At 41.7% G+C, this 15,156-nt stretch overlaps 1 protein-coding gene across 2 annotated transcripts in view; it reads right to left on the bottom strand.

Annotated features, from left to right (window-relative positions):
* Positions 1–15,156, bottom strand: part of cntn5 (contactin 5) — a 103,737-nt gene that overhangs the window by 60,560 nt on the left and 28,021 nt on the right. For both annotated transcript variants that reach the window (XM_035155474.2, XM_035155475.2), the window contains exon 3: positions 1,784–2,008. In XM_035155474.2, the coding sequence (XP_035011365.1) occupies positions 1,784–2,008 (225 nt within the window). The remainder of the gene's footprint in view (positions 1–1,783; positions 2,009–15,156) is intronic.

Raw genomic sequence — 15,156 nt, 5'->3', positions numbered from 1 at the left:
TGGTTGTGTTTATAAACTGTATATAAAGATGGACGACACTTCTCCACTTGCTCTCACTTTCCAGAAATGAAGTTTTACATGTATTTTGACTTTTTAGTTTCCATCAATGACACAGGGAAGTCAGGCTCATGAACCGTCCTGCAGCCAGCCACCAGGGGGCGATAAAGATGCTATGGCCATCCCATTTGGGGAAGTGTCATCGTCCATCTTTATATTCATATGTTTATGATCCGACATGAAAGAAAAGTGCCTCAACAAAATCAAGTAGAGTTTTCCTTTATGTTTCGGGACGCTATAGCTCAGCGACTGGAACTGTGCCCATTTACATGTTTGTGACCATATGAAAACATTAAAGAGATGGATGGAGACCATATGTCTGTGTGTGTGTGTGTGGGGGGAACACACACATACACACAAGCTTAGAAGTTGTTTAAATCACTCAACTTCAAGTGCCGTGGCCATCTGTCAGTCACACAGCCAAAAAGCAATATCCCCCTTTAAGCCACCAAAGGTGTGGTACTTTTTTTGGCATCCATTTCATTCACTGAACATCAATCCAGAGCAGCGGTACAATGCTCGTGTCATCGCCGACAATGGAGCCATTACTCTCACCTTGGTAGTAGAGATATACAGTAAGTTATCGTACGGCGACGTAGTGAAAACGTCAGAAATAATGCGAGGGAAAGTAAGAAAAAAGACGGAAAATCACTGGCGGAGACGCACCAAGAAAGAAACACATAAAAGATCAGGTAAAAGTTGTTATTCCTGGTTTCTGCTTGTGTTTAATGTGACAATCTTCATTCATTGTAAGTACTTGCATTGCAGCCTCTTTGCCCATTCAGCAGCTACTTCATATTTCCTTTAATGAGGCACTCCAGATGCAAAAGGCATGACGTGATTAATCATAAATTAAAGCATCAATGTGCCATCATATCCTCTGAAATTATTCATACTGTAAGTCAGGACAGCGAGTGACCCACGTAGATTTATGGCAGCCTGTTTGCTGTGTTTGAGGTCTTAAATCTTCCCTTTTGACAAAGATATCCATCACATCTATAGCTTGTGTGCTGACAGGAACACAGAGAGAGGTGGATATTGCCATGATCCCGCTTCAATTTCACAGAGGGCACGACCCCGGTCACTGCAGACCATACCACAGTGATGATGGATAGGTGAGATTCGTTTCTACACCAAATCTGAGCGGCCAGGAAGCCTGCACGTCTGAAGTGACACCAGAGATGGCCGACCGCTGAGGGAGATGGCAGAGTGCGGGCACACCAATCACGTTTGGAGGAGTTCATTCAAACTCTGGAGTGTCCACCCTCTGGTTCAGCTCGTCAGGTGAGGATAAAGTCATCTGAACTCAGGTGGCACCTCCTGTTTGCACGAAGACCACCTGACAACTCAAGTCCTTCATGATGCGACAACAAGACAGAGAGCGACACGGCAGAAGGAGACAGATGGTGCCACCGAAATACAAAAAAACCCCCACTATTTACAGATAATCATATTTATTTATGCAGCCTCATCTCCCAGTCTTCAGAACTAATGAACAGCACAGTGTGTGAATTATGTCACAAGCAGTCGTTATCCTTGGTTTAAGTTGTGGGTGTAATTCAGGCGAGAAGAAAATCACAACATTCATGAGCTATTCGTGAGGTGACGTGACTTTCTAGCACAGTTTGTTTGTGATTGTGAACTTGGAACAACAAAGCTAAACTTTTATGTTATTTCTATTCAGACGAGAGTTTAAAAAAAGGTTTGACTCCACCATTAGTTTTACCTTCACTCTGGTAGTCCTCCTGAGAGCTGAGCAGACTCAGGGCTGACAGGGGGTGACTGGAGAAAGGAGGCCAGTCAGGAGTCACCAGCCCGCCGCCGCCGCCGCCGTCGCCGTGGTGCTGTCGAGGTCGGCTGCGCGAGTTGAGCACTGACGAAGAGCTGTCTTGTTTCATTCGTAACAGTGCGGCGTACGATATCGGCCGTGCTGCAACAGCTCTTGCAAAATCTGCAGGAAAAAAAAAAAGGGGGCAAAGAGTTACATCATATATTGACTTTGAGTGAAATGGATCCGAACTACTCAAACGATGACATATTTGATGATATCTGTGTACAATCACTGTCAAAATGGAGGGAAACAACCTTACATATGTTGATTTGAATGTTTAAAATTGACACAGACGAGTAGTTTTTCCTCAAATTACAGTATGAGGAATAATATGCCACAGATTATAGTGTCCTACAAGACATCCTGCAGAACAGGAAAACCAAGAAAACAGCAGAGTGCACCCGGCAGAATGAGGAGGTGTCACCAGGCGGAGACAGCTCCGAGTGAAATAGGTGGAAGAAAACCTTGAGTGCATTTCGTTCAGTCTGCAGAAAAAATACACACACTGTCTGAAAAACACGAGCAGAGTATCCGTGATGCAATGGGTGTCTGGACGATTTGGCAACGAGCTGCAGAGTCGGGAGGTCTGAAGCCCGAGTGCCCAAAACAACCAAGACCTGCAGCTTCGTCTGTGAAAAACCTTATTGTTTCTATTTTAGAACAACGCTGGCAGTTTTTCCCCTTTGACTTCCCGCTGTCAGTCCTTCTCTGCAGCAGCATCTATCAGCCATTAGAGGCACTCTGCAAAGGCAATTGCGATGCCGTAGGTTAAAGCGTACACTTCTTACGACGCACGGCGGATACGTTGCATACTCGGGAAAATCGCTGTCATCAAAGTTTAAAATTGAATAAAACGGTAAGTGTAACAGAAGCGGGGAGAGAAACTGCTCCCTTTCAAAGTAAAAGAGTCCGTGGGGGTTCGGAATAATATCCTCACTAAAAGAGTAAACTGCAGCTGAGGCTGTCACCAGTCATTTCTGTCACCGCAGCCTTCCACTTACGTTTTGAGGAATTCAATCTACTTTATGGGGAGTAATTTGCCATAGTGTTGACTTTTACGATGCTATAAATATCACAACGCAAGATTACACACACCTAGTTTCCCCGTGACAGCTGATTGTCAATACATGTTTCCCCAAAGCAACTGTACAATCAAACAAACAGATGAGATTCATGGTAATATGGAAGCATATGGCTGTTGCAGGTATGGTGCTAAAAAAAACTTAAAATGCTAAAAAAGATTGGAAGCTCAGCAAGACTCTAATCAGAGCTGCAAAATTGGGAGTAGTGGGAGTGTTTTGCACTACACGATAAAGTGCCACGAAAGAACTGAACAAAACTGAGAAATAATTATGTGCCTTTGGGGACTTGTCAGCAGCAAAAAAAACACTGCTATCTGCAAATGGAGAGTGGGCAATTACTGTGTCACATATTCCGGGGGAGAGGCAGGATGTGGAACTCCGTCTGAAATTAAAAGGTATTGTGAGTTTGGTAAATTGATAAGCAAAGCAATTAGCGGCTGGTCGGTCGTCAGTTAAATCGTTTATCTGTCGGAGAATCAGCTCCGTGGAGGTGTAAAGTATATCTCTCACTGCTGATGCCAACAGAACAAAGCCTCTCCAAATGTGCCTTTTAAAGCTGGAACAGTTAACACAACTATTTGGGGTATTTTTAGCTCCTATGATTTAATACCATTCAATATGTGGCTATTTTTGTACATTTTTTTGTGATGTTTAACATCCATTTAATGTGCAATAGAAATCATTAGAAGATAAACAATGGTTTTCGCTGAACAAGTGGTTTTTCTAAAATCGGATTAGAGTCGCAAGATGTTTAGGAATTTTATATAATTTCTCATATATGCCATATTTTTGAAAGAGCCTTTTTATTTCTGAGTTCAGTGGCTCTTCTTTTAAACCATTGTGTCCTATTGGTGATGTTTTATTGAATTGTCTGATTTGTCAATGTTTATTTATTTATTTTCTTTCATGCTTTTATAAATCCAGTTCCTATAAACATCTTTTTTCCTCTTTGAAAACAAACAGTAAATTAAAGAACATAATAAATGTCTTCTCTCTTGAACAATTCTGCACTGAACACAGAAAACTCACAGGAATTCAGAAGGTGTCCTGAGCTTCAGCTGCCAACTCGCCTTTGTGACGACGGTGAAGTAATTTTAACAAGAAATGGGGAAGCTAACATGGAACAATAAAATAATGTTCATTTAACAAATCCTCAGCAGTGAGCGTCGACTCCCTGGTGACGGAGCCTTCGCTCTGTGCATCATTAAGGACATTTAAATTATCGATTTGCTCCAATTAATTTTGCTGTACTGGTAAATAAATCCTGGAACATTAAAACATTAAACTTCAAAAGGCCATTATTTAAAACTGACCGTTAAAAACCTGATTTAACAGCTTGTTGCTTTTATAAAACAGTTATACGCTTGTCAAGGTTTCATGAAATAAACACAAAGCAAAACAAAATGCAGTATTTAATTGATAAGAAATAACCATTGTTCTGCAAAGAAGTGCAGCTCCTCAGCAACGGCAGAACTTAGATACATGAGGAACCTTCACGCTTCACCTCCAAGTCATTATTAACATTTATGTGGCTGTCTCTATTAACAATGCAATCGTTGAAGTCCTGTTGAATTATGTTATTATTCGTCTCTGTTGATACTTGAGGATTTGTGTCTCTGGACATGTGTGTTTTAATTGCAGCAAACAGCAAGGACGACGATGCACTTCTCTCATTGTGGGAACAGGTAAAGTTTTCAGGGACGAATCATCACAGACATGAATGATGAAGCAAAATTCACAACAAAATCTGACATGTGGAAACCGTTTCTTTGATGCATTAACATGGATGTAATGCATTTTACATTCCTTTGAACACATCAAAGCCGCGCACGTCTGACAGTTGATGCCGTCTCAGGCTGATTATTTTTTCCAAAGAAAGCAGATTTAAGAACAGGATCTAGATCTTTTCACCTGACGGGACCGAGCTGTCAGCAGTTTGACCTTTAACCAGTTTGTTTCCTGTATCTATATTCGACTGAGCACAACTCGGCATCTCTGTGACTGACACCTGTGCTGTGACAATTTGAAGTGCGGCGGAGAAAAGCAGAGCGATGACAAGGAAAACAGCTCGTTGGAGAAGAAGTGGATCCTGTTTAAAGACGACATCTGCTCAAACTTGGTTTTTAATAAAGGCTCAAAACGCTGACAAGACAAACGCCTAATTTGGCTTTGAGTGCATGTAGACATATCATGTCAGCGCCATTCAGGAGACTTCTGTCTGCGCAATGTGCACAAAGACTTAAGACTTAAATTCATGTTGGATGATAATGACTATGATTGTGCATTTGGTTGTATAGTAATAAATGGAAACCATAGTTTGGGAGAGAAATCATTTTGTAACCAGAAATGTATAGTCAGTAGAGAAGATGCTAATGAAAAACTCCATATCCCGCAATGTTAAAGATGATTCCTTAATACATCCCTTTGTCTAGATCTTAAACACAGAGCTTTGTGGAAATCTGCTCAGTAGTTTTTGCATAATCCTGCTGACAAATAAACACACAAACTAGCCAACGATTAGATATCTGTAGATTCCCAGACTAAAGCAATACTGAACAAAAAACAGGGGCACACACAAGGATACAAGTCCTTCTTCCTACAAAACCAAAGCAACCTATCACTGCTGATTCCGACTGAGCCGGAGCCAGAAAGAAATCCACAGGATTTTCACTATGTGACACACTATATAGAGAGCACTTTAATGTAATAATCAAAGTACTTGATAGTACAATGCTGTTCAATACAAGCTTTGTGGTCAGGTTGTCACAACACTGACATGTTTAGTTGTGTTGCCACCGAGTCACTTGATTGTACGGCATAGAATTGAAAATTGTAAATTCCTACTTGTTCCATCACCCTCTCTACTGTCAGTAGATCTGAAAGGCCTCATACTACATTGAAGTTAATGTCCTGCAGCTCTGTGTCCCTTTAGTAATACACTGGCAAGACAGAAACAAATATTGACGGCAAAGGTTGACTCCCTTTAAAGAAACTGGTAACTAGGGAATAGTTGGATGGATTTTCTGACATTTTTCATTTGGTCGTCTACAAATGATATCAATTAAATGAACGAAGGAAATCCAGAAGAACCGTATGGAACCTCAAAGGAAGCATATGGTGTTTTTTTCTCTTTCCTCTAGTGTGTTATACAGGTTTGTTTGTGTATGTAAAAAACAGTTTGAGGAAAGTGAAGCGTTTCTGATCATTAAAGCACCTGAAACTTTTAAAGTAATAAGTGAATATGAGTATGCCTCAAAAAGAGGGTCTACATTTCACAAACTCTTCTGTCGATAGCGAGTCAGAAGCCCGATTCCCTCTTCCCGTGAAAATAACATTTCCGACAAAATCCTGACAAATGCAGCACACGAAAAAGTCCCTTTTGTTTGTTTGACTACTGAAGCTGACAGGCACTTGCTTTTGTCAGCTGTCACCTTCATCTGATAAATGCACTGACCCTTACAGATCCCTCTGATCTCTATCTTTCCCGAGGAAGGGAAATCAGAAACACTCATTGTCGTTGAAAGGGCCGGGCCTGCAGCGTCTCAGCGAGCTCCGGAGCAATGACATCCACTGCAGGTCTTAACACCGCGATCGCGATAACGTCAACAAAGGAGACAATGGCCATTTGATACTTGAACAAAGAACAAAAAAGCCCAACACTGATGTTACCTTGTCCTTACTATCGTGTGTATGGCACACGGAGGGTTTACATCGATGGAAGCCACCTCTTGTTGGTGTGTTACATACATTCTGCATTAAACGTTGACCCCTGCCTCGCGTTTTCCTCTCTTAGTCAAGTTACAGTTAATATCCACGTGTGTCCACGTGTGTCCAGATAGATTTGAAATATATGTTTTGGCAGAACAAGAAGAAAACCTGCAAGATGGCGACACCCGTACCCGAGAGATTTCGGCTTCATTCTTATACAGTGTGAGAAAGAGATGCTTTATCCATCTCTACAGTCTTTGGTCCACATTCATAGTATATGAAGACTTTAAAAGGTTTAAGTGTTTTGTATATATGCTTGTGAATTCTGGCGTTATGATGGAAATTGTGTTCCGTGAGCTCCCTTGACCTTTGACCGCCGCACGCTAATCCGTTCATCCTCAAGTCAAAGTGCAGATACAGTATGTGCCAGTTATAATGAAATTCCCCGCAGGCGTTCCCTGATATATTGCGTTTACAAGAATGCGATGGACGTGAGGTCACGGCGACCTTGACGTTTGACAACCAAAATCTAATCAGTTCATCCTTGAGTCCAAGTGGACACTTGGGCCAAATCTGAATAAATTCCCCCGAGGCGTTTCTGAGATATCGCACTCGCCAGGACGGGAGTGATGGACGGACGACCTGGAAACATAACGCTGTCGCCAGCGCGGAGGCGTAATGAAGTTCAACTTATTATGCAGCTTGTCCAACTGGGAGAAAAAGAAGCTCACGACGGAGGTAAAGGTGAGGCTAAAGGAGGAAGACAGAGGGATGATGGGGAACAAGGCAGATGGGCGCGACTGATAAACTCACCTGCTTTGTCTCAGATCTACTTCTACTGGGTCATTGTGTTGCTGCTGCACAGGAGACAAGCGAGCGTGAGTCTCGGGCTTTTCTCCTGCAGCCTCTAGACGGAGCGGTGAGAATTAATTAGAATAACATACAGTAAGTAGGTGAGACGCTTGTGGGGGCTCAAGTAGACGGACATGATTAGCCATAGCCTGCGAGATTAATGAAGACCTTCACAGGGAGATTATATTGACTGAAGCTGATTAGGCTTGAGACCATTTATTCAGTGGAATATCATTACAGATGGAACAATCCATACATCATATGCAACCTCACCTCACCTCCTCCATCACTACGCGGACTACTTACCAAAACCAGGTCTTTTTTCCCCCCCGCCCTGATCCTCGGTACGCTGAGAGGGTTTGCGAGTTCCTTCAACCTTGCCAGAGCAATGATGGAGCTGCCGTGTGTTTTTGCATGATGTGTGGTATTAATTATATCACTGGCTTTTAATTTGAAATCGAATCTCTGTCCAGCCCTGCTTAACACCCTTATTAGACGTATCACACAATTCGTTGTACATTTTTTATGCGTTTAGAAATATCGAGCATATTACAACAAACTTTTCGAATTGGCTTGAGGGGATCTGGCTCATGACGGGAAGGTTTTCTGTTTTATAAAATGTTGGCGTCGCCACACAACCCTCATTTTATGTTCTTGTGTACTCTGAAATTTCAAATCCCCAGGTGCTAATCATAGTCTTGATCACTGAACAAGCACGACCGCCAAGACTTGAACGCCGGGTCCAACTTGTCGTGCTAACAAAATAAACAATGACTTTATTGTTTTAGTTTTTTTTTTACTTTTTCGAAATGTTATTTCCTGGCGTGTAAGAGAAGCTGTCACAGCTCAGGCTCCCCTGCTGCCAGTTGGAGAAAGTCCACATGCTCCCTGATGGTGGGACCAAAAATAGATCCCACACTTCTTGTTTTCAGGACGGTTAAGCTCCGCGAAAAGTAATAACCTGCCGGATCGCGAGCGGTGATTATTGCTTTGTGCTTGCAGGGGACAGGCAAATGCCATTTTTAGGTGAGTGGGAAATTGGGGAAATGCGGTTGACCTCTGGTGGCTCCAGGGTGACTTTTAACAAAGCTCTATATTTTAATGTTTATTTGTCGAGGTATGCAATCAGAGCAATAAAGTCATTGCATGGTCCGGCGCGGCGTAATGCATGCAAATATTCCATTTCCCCGCACACAACCACGTTTCTGGTGCGTGACTCTTTTGCCCTTGGTGAAAATGACTTCATGCATCACTTATACAGCACTACACATCTATATTCCCTGCAACCACTTTTAATATTGAGATACCTCAGAGTGAGCCGAGATACAGCTGCATTACTATTCCACACTTAACACTCGGAGCAACGTTGTATTTCAATCAGAGGCGGACTGAAGGGAGGGGGGACAAATGGCCCCAGACATCATGGCTGCCCAGCCCACTTTTCAACATAAGAGAAACCTAATTGTGCTATCACCTCCCTGCTTCCACGTGATTTAAATATATATATACGGCATAAAAAAAAAGGCTCTGGACAGTGGAGACAGGTGCGGAGGGAAATGAAACAGGACAGAGGGAACTGTTGTCTTCAAAGTGGGCATTTTCAGGATATTCAGAGATAACAGTAGGTCAATAATCCATTACACAAGCCATCATGTCAAAAGTGTCATAATAGACAAAGACCGCATCGTGCACCCCTGGGAGTAGCTGCTCACAGCCCCTGCTGCTGATAATATTGAAGAGCTGTTTGAAGTGCAGCACTCTGAGGAGAAAATGTGAAATATTTCTGGTAGTTGTGCTAAAAGCTCGGCTCTCAGCACTGTTTTGACTGGAGTGGGGAAAAACCTTCACTTTCACACATTTTCTTTGTGGTCCATCAATTCTCGAGTAACTGTTGAGGAAATGAACAATTCTCCATTTCCCCCCCAAAAAAACCTAACGTCCAACACGAGAGACGTTTTTGAATTTATTTATCACGTTTTGAAAATCAACACCACGATGATATCAGAACTGCACAACACTAATTCCACTAATGTGATCTCAGTTATTGATACGGCGTCGCTCGGCAGTTAATGTGCAGACGGATGACGACAGGAAACACAAGTTCCCTTCAGGAGATGCGATAGAAAGTCCACAGAGAGTCATCCCTCTGAAGTGGCCGAGCAGGAACGAGTTCAGAAAAATGTCTCCCAAGGCTGAAGAACAAAGCAAGCAAACAAAAGGAAAGACCTGTCATCGCTCGTTATAAGAAAACAACAGGCCTGAGGACAACACTGATATATAGTGTGTGTCTTCTTTTCAAGGTTTTTTGGTTGGTGCCCATAAAATTTCATTTTTCTACACTGTGTTATATTGCCTTTCAACTGCTGGACTTTATAAAGGAAGAAACCCAGACCTGAACTGTATATGTGGACAAATGGAATAATGCAATATGTACAGGAGATGTTGTGATCATTAATGTGGACGTACAATTCTGTATATCTATCTGTTTTTCTATAAAAATAAAAAACTCAATACAGCACCATATTAATTTATTTTCACTTTAAGTGTCAAACGTTTTGATTAATTCAATATAACCTCAAAACATCAAAGTTTACAGTGGTCAGAGATTTTCGCCGGTATACTTGGGCTGTGACTTTCAAATTCAAACATTCATTAGGATGTGTGGGGGTAGGGGGGGGGGGCCATACTGGAACTGTAATAACCAGTTTAAATTCAAAATATTCTCGAAGGGCATCGGCCCATCTAAAGCGGTGGTCGCCAACCTTTTCAAGCCCAAGGTCACTTTTTAATTCCAAACATAAACCGAGATCTACAACCTGAATATCTTAAAAAATTATATTTACTATTTTTGCAATTTCAATTTAAGAGCATAAAAATACACAAAGAAAGGCAGTTATGCAATTTTATCTATTCAATGCAAAATATTCACATTGATATCAGTTCATATTTACGGCATCTGTTCAGACACAATATTCAGCTTCTCAGTTCAACAATATGTTCTGCAGAGGAGCTGCTTCAAATAAACACCGACACTTTACAGCATGAAGCCGTGCGTCTTCCACGCTGGGGTGCTTTTATTTTTTAAATGAATACAAGACCAGTGTTGCAACCATTTGTGTTTGTGACATAAATTCAACAGATAAACATTACAACTCAGGTGAAAGATCGTTTCCACCGTCAAACGTTTTATCTGTCGGATTTGTCAACAATGATTTTCAGTTCTACAAAGTAAACGGGAAAATAATGATCCGACAACAGATCCGTGGGCTCACCTGTTGGCGGCAGGAGAGGAGGAGCCACGTCGAGTGTGTGTGAACTTGAGAAAAAGTGACAGCCGTAGAGAATAAATGTAAGTAGACAGAGTAAAGTGTGTATGTATAACTATTATTATCTGTCTACTGTACTTTGAGTGAGGAAACAAACTGAGTTTCTTGGTCGGGAATATACAATATGCTAATGTGAATCAAATGTGTGACTGTAATTTAATGTTCATTCAGTGGAAATGATTCTGTGACACCGTCATTGCTGAAAGGTTAATGACTTGCAGTTAGTTTTCATTTGCATATTATCACATTTGACTGAACGTAAAAAAAAACAAGGACACAGTCTTCCTGTTTCCTCTCAAGTCATTAGGAAACAAAGTGCACTAAACACGAGGGTGATTTCACAAGCTCCCCCTGTTTGTCTGAAACACGGCACATCTTAATTGGATGTGACGCCGGCAGTTTAAGTTTTGCTCCCTCTGATGGAAGAGATGGCAACGTTGGTTAAGACAGACGCAGACGTGGTGACACATATTTCTCTCTAAATGAGAAAGGTGAAAAAAGAAAAAATCAATTTCCCAGTTAAGTCGTATTCGGCCTAAAGAGAAAGAGCCTTCACAGTATTCGGGAGAGGCAATTATTTTTGCAAAGTAGTAAGACAACAGGAGTCTGTTGGGCTGAGATACCTATAATGAACCAGCAGAATACATTTCGCCGAACTGTATCCACCCAAGGTTCAGAGCAACAGAATCCCCAGATCAAAAATCAATGGACGGAATAGACTGCAACAAATTAACTGCACCAGCCACTAAGTCCCTGTTTGTAAACTTGATAAACTAGTTGAAGTCTTGGTAAACAAAACAAAACAAAAACCTGCAGCTTTTCTGGAACTGCTTCTTTTCTAATGCGATGTTTAGTTCATCTAAAAAATAAAAATGTACTGTCTTTTTATCTAAGTTGTTTTGAAAGTTGACGGCTTAAGTTATTAATAATTATCTGTAAATACACACAGTAAACGCTAAATGCACTACCTTTTATACTATTTTTTATTGCCCTTAAAGCAACACTAAGACATTGCAGCCACACACGGTGCTAAATTCATTTGCACTGAACTGAATACACAACTGAACGGTGGATATTGAACCAGAAGAGCTGCCTCTGTTCAGAATCCTTCATATTTTCTGGCTAAATATATCAGAGATAAAAGCCGGTGACTTACTGACTTCCAAGTCTTTTTAACTGCTCCACAGTTCAGCATCACTCTTCAACCTGCTGGACCTGATTCTGTCAGTTGCAGCTGCGACTATCAGTCAGTTACACACTGTTCACAGGAGATCGTCTCCCCCTCACCAAAGTCACAGAGCAAAGAACAGACGTTCAGGGTGAAGAGTGTCCAAGTCAGCGCACCTTAAATCAAACTATAAAGATGCTATTATAAGGAGGTAAAGAAGTTGTAGTGTTAATTTAACAAACACTCAGAGAGCTTAAGATTACAGTTCACATTCATTCATTCATTCATTCATACAGCACTTATGTATCGAGCGCTTTGTCGGCCACTTATGAATCTAATTCATTCACTACAGAGCAGCTCAAGGACACTTCATCGACGAGAGGAGCTGGGAATCGAACCACCGAAACTCCAAATGCGCAGTTTGAAAATGATCTATTCACATCATGTTACCAGCTTTATACAGAATATCAAGAATATACTGTATATAGTTATAAAATACTGATAACCCACTGTAGAGCTTTATATAGCAGAGTCTGTTGATTTCATGATGCTTGCAACAACAACAGCAACAACAGCACCAACTGTAGCAGGCTGGTTTTTGTTTTAGCATCCTTGACTGTGTGCATTACAGATATTATTCAATCTCAATGACTCGGACTGACTCCTCTTCCATTTCTTTCTCCTTGAAACCCTGAGAGAGGAAGTCAGTGCAGTGTGTGACAAGCACATAATGAAGGTGTCTCTAGTTTCTCCTTGAGGAATTTAATTTTACACCATCGTCAGGCCTTGATCTGCTCGAAGAACTCCTCAGGACCCAGAAGTTGAATCGTCACTATACTGCAGTTTACTGTACTAACATCCACCGCACTGTCTCGTCCTCTGCTGTGTAGCAAAGAACAAGAAAAGTCTTCTGATGGAAAGGTGATGATGGGAGGAGGGAGTTAATTACATATACTCACTGCTGCGTGCCGCTTTTGCATTACCGCAGAACAATGATGAATGTGCAGCAAGCTCAACACTGACAGACCGTCAGGACAAATACCTGTTAGTTAACTGTGGTTAGCTAACTCACTCACTCACTGTGACCAGTGCCTGCTCAGATCCTTCTCAGACATTCTGCACAAATAGAAATTAGTATAAGGATCCACCAAGGTGAGATACTTGAAGACAGGAGCAGAATCCGCGCTCTAAATACACAGAAAAGAACATAAGACACCTTGAATCTCTTACGCTGGGTTAATTCATTAAGCCCGGGTGCGACCTCTGCAGCCTTCTCCCATTAGCGGCCAGATGAAAGGTGTCACTTGGCTTGTGACTGATGAAATACATTGTGTTTTGCTGAAATACGCATGGGCGAGGCAGAATGCACTGTGGGTAATGTAGTTTGTGTGTTTGTTAGTCCTCCCAGCCTGGAAAAAAGTGTTTTAAAGTCGCGTAAAGCCACATTTTTTAAAGGAAGTCTTTCTTTTCTTTGCTGCAGTTCTTTAAGACAAAGTACACAAACACTCGCCATTGTTCTGAAGTAAACAGAGATGCCAGAGAATTTGTAAATAAGAGGTCCAGGAACCGGAAGACACTCAGCATAGAAACCTATATTAACCTACACACAACTATGAATGCTCGGCCCAGTACGTAGGCTACGTACGCACCTACGGCGTAGCTTCGACGCAGAAGCACGGATCAGCCTTTAGAGACAAGTGGCTGACGAGCTAAGCGACAAAAGCGACATTGAAGCAGATTACAGCAGTGACGAAAAACAACAATGAAGAAGGTTCAGACTCAGATAATGTGTCTGATAACCTGCTAACCAAGGAGCAGTCAGTGAAAATGGTCACAAAGTTCATGTCTCTATTTGGTTCAGGGGCCGAAAAATTTGTAAATGTTGTTTTCCAGCAATGATTTGGTTTTAGAGTTTTTATTGGGCACCTTTGGGTTAATGTGACCCCATTATCCTTAACTATTGTACTGAAAACAGATTTCACAGTGAAACAAGACTTCGCCTACATATCTCCATTCATCTACAAAAACATTCAGCATAGTGTCAGCGGCCTACAGGCTAACTAGCCAACGCTAGAGGAAAATCCAGCACGTAGACCGCCCCATTAAACAGCTGACTTAACGTCTCATTTTCTTTTGCTTTCATCATCGGGCTGCGACCGTGAAAACCAATTATACAGTTGTACAACGTTTCTCTGTGTGTTTGATGTTGTTTCCGGATGGTTTTATGTTGCTACCAGTAAGGAGCAGTGAGTCGATGTAGAGGGGGGTTTCCTTTGCAGCAGTAATTTGCTTCATGAGCCAGAACGGCACCGGACTCACCACCGTCGGTCCTTCGTGAATTCACAGCTAATTACCGCAACCTAGTGACATAACAAGGGCATGACATGACATGAGATGAACAACCAGAGCAAAAAAAAAAGAAGAACAGATTGCGTGCTATAGGAAGCCTGCTCTGATTTTGTGCTATAAAATCATATATCTTTCTACATTGTCCTCAATCGCGACCTTTCTGGAATCGAACTGATATAAATCCATTGTAGCAACGGAGACCTTTAAATTCTGTTCATCTTTTAATCATCAAGACCTATTATTGGGTATAAATTTGAGGTTGAATGTTGAATGTTGAGTAGAGGTGGCGTAAGAAAGATAGTTCATCACAGAATTGTAAACAAAGTGGAGATGGAATACTCTTGTCAGAGGAGCACGGGGACAAAGTGCATACAAGAGGCAGAGCTATAACAATATGGGAAACATGCTCCAAATACCAAAACACATTCAAGTGTGAAATAACAAAAATCAAGGGACATGTGCTCATAAATCCAGAAATGCAACAAATATACAAGACAACATTCAAGAGGAATTACCACAGCAGAGCAGCATTACAAACACGTCTTGCCTGCCCATCAGACTTTGTGTACCCAACCCAACCTTAACCCTTAATTAAGTTTCAGATATTTCAAATAAGAGGTCAGTTTATTCAAATAATGTTTGTCTGGGGAAGTTTGCTCTGACAATCCCAGGGGGCGTGAAGATTATTTTGTCACAGGAGATGAAGGGCAGTGTTGAAGAGCAATCACCAGAGGCCGGCTGAGCTGCCGAGCATTAACTCCTGAGGACAATCGGCGGCGTGCT

Source organism: Hippoglossus stenolepis, chromosome 4, assembly GCF_022539355.2.
Source record: "Hippoglossus stenolepis isolate QCI-W04-F060 chromosome 4, HSTE1.2, whole genome shotgun sequence".
In the NCBI taxonomy this organism is placed as follows: Eukaryota; Metazoa; Chordata; class Actinopteri; order Pleuronectiformes; family Pleuronectidae; genus Hippoglossus; species Hippoglossus stenolepis.
The sequence above is the reverse complement of the archived record's forward strand: the minus strand, read 5'-3'. Positions and strand labels throughout refer to the sequence as shown.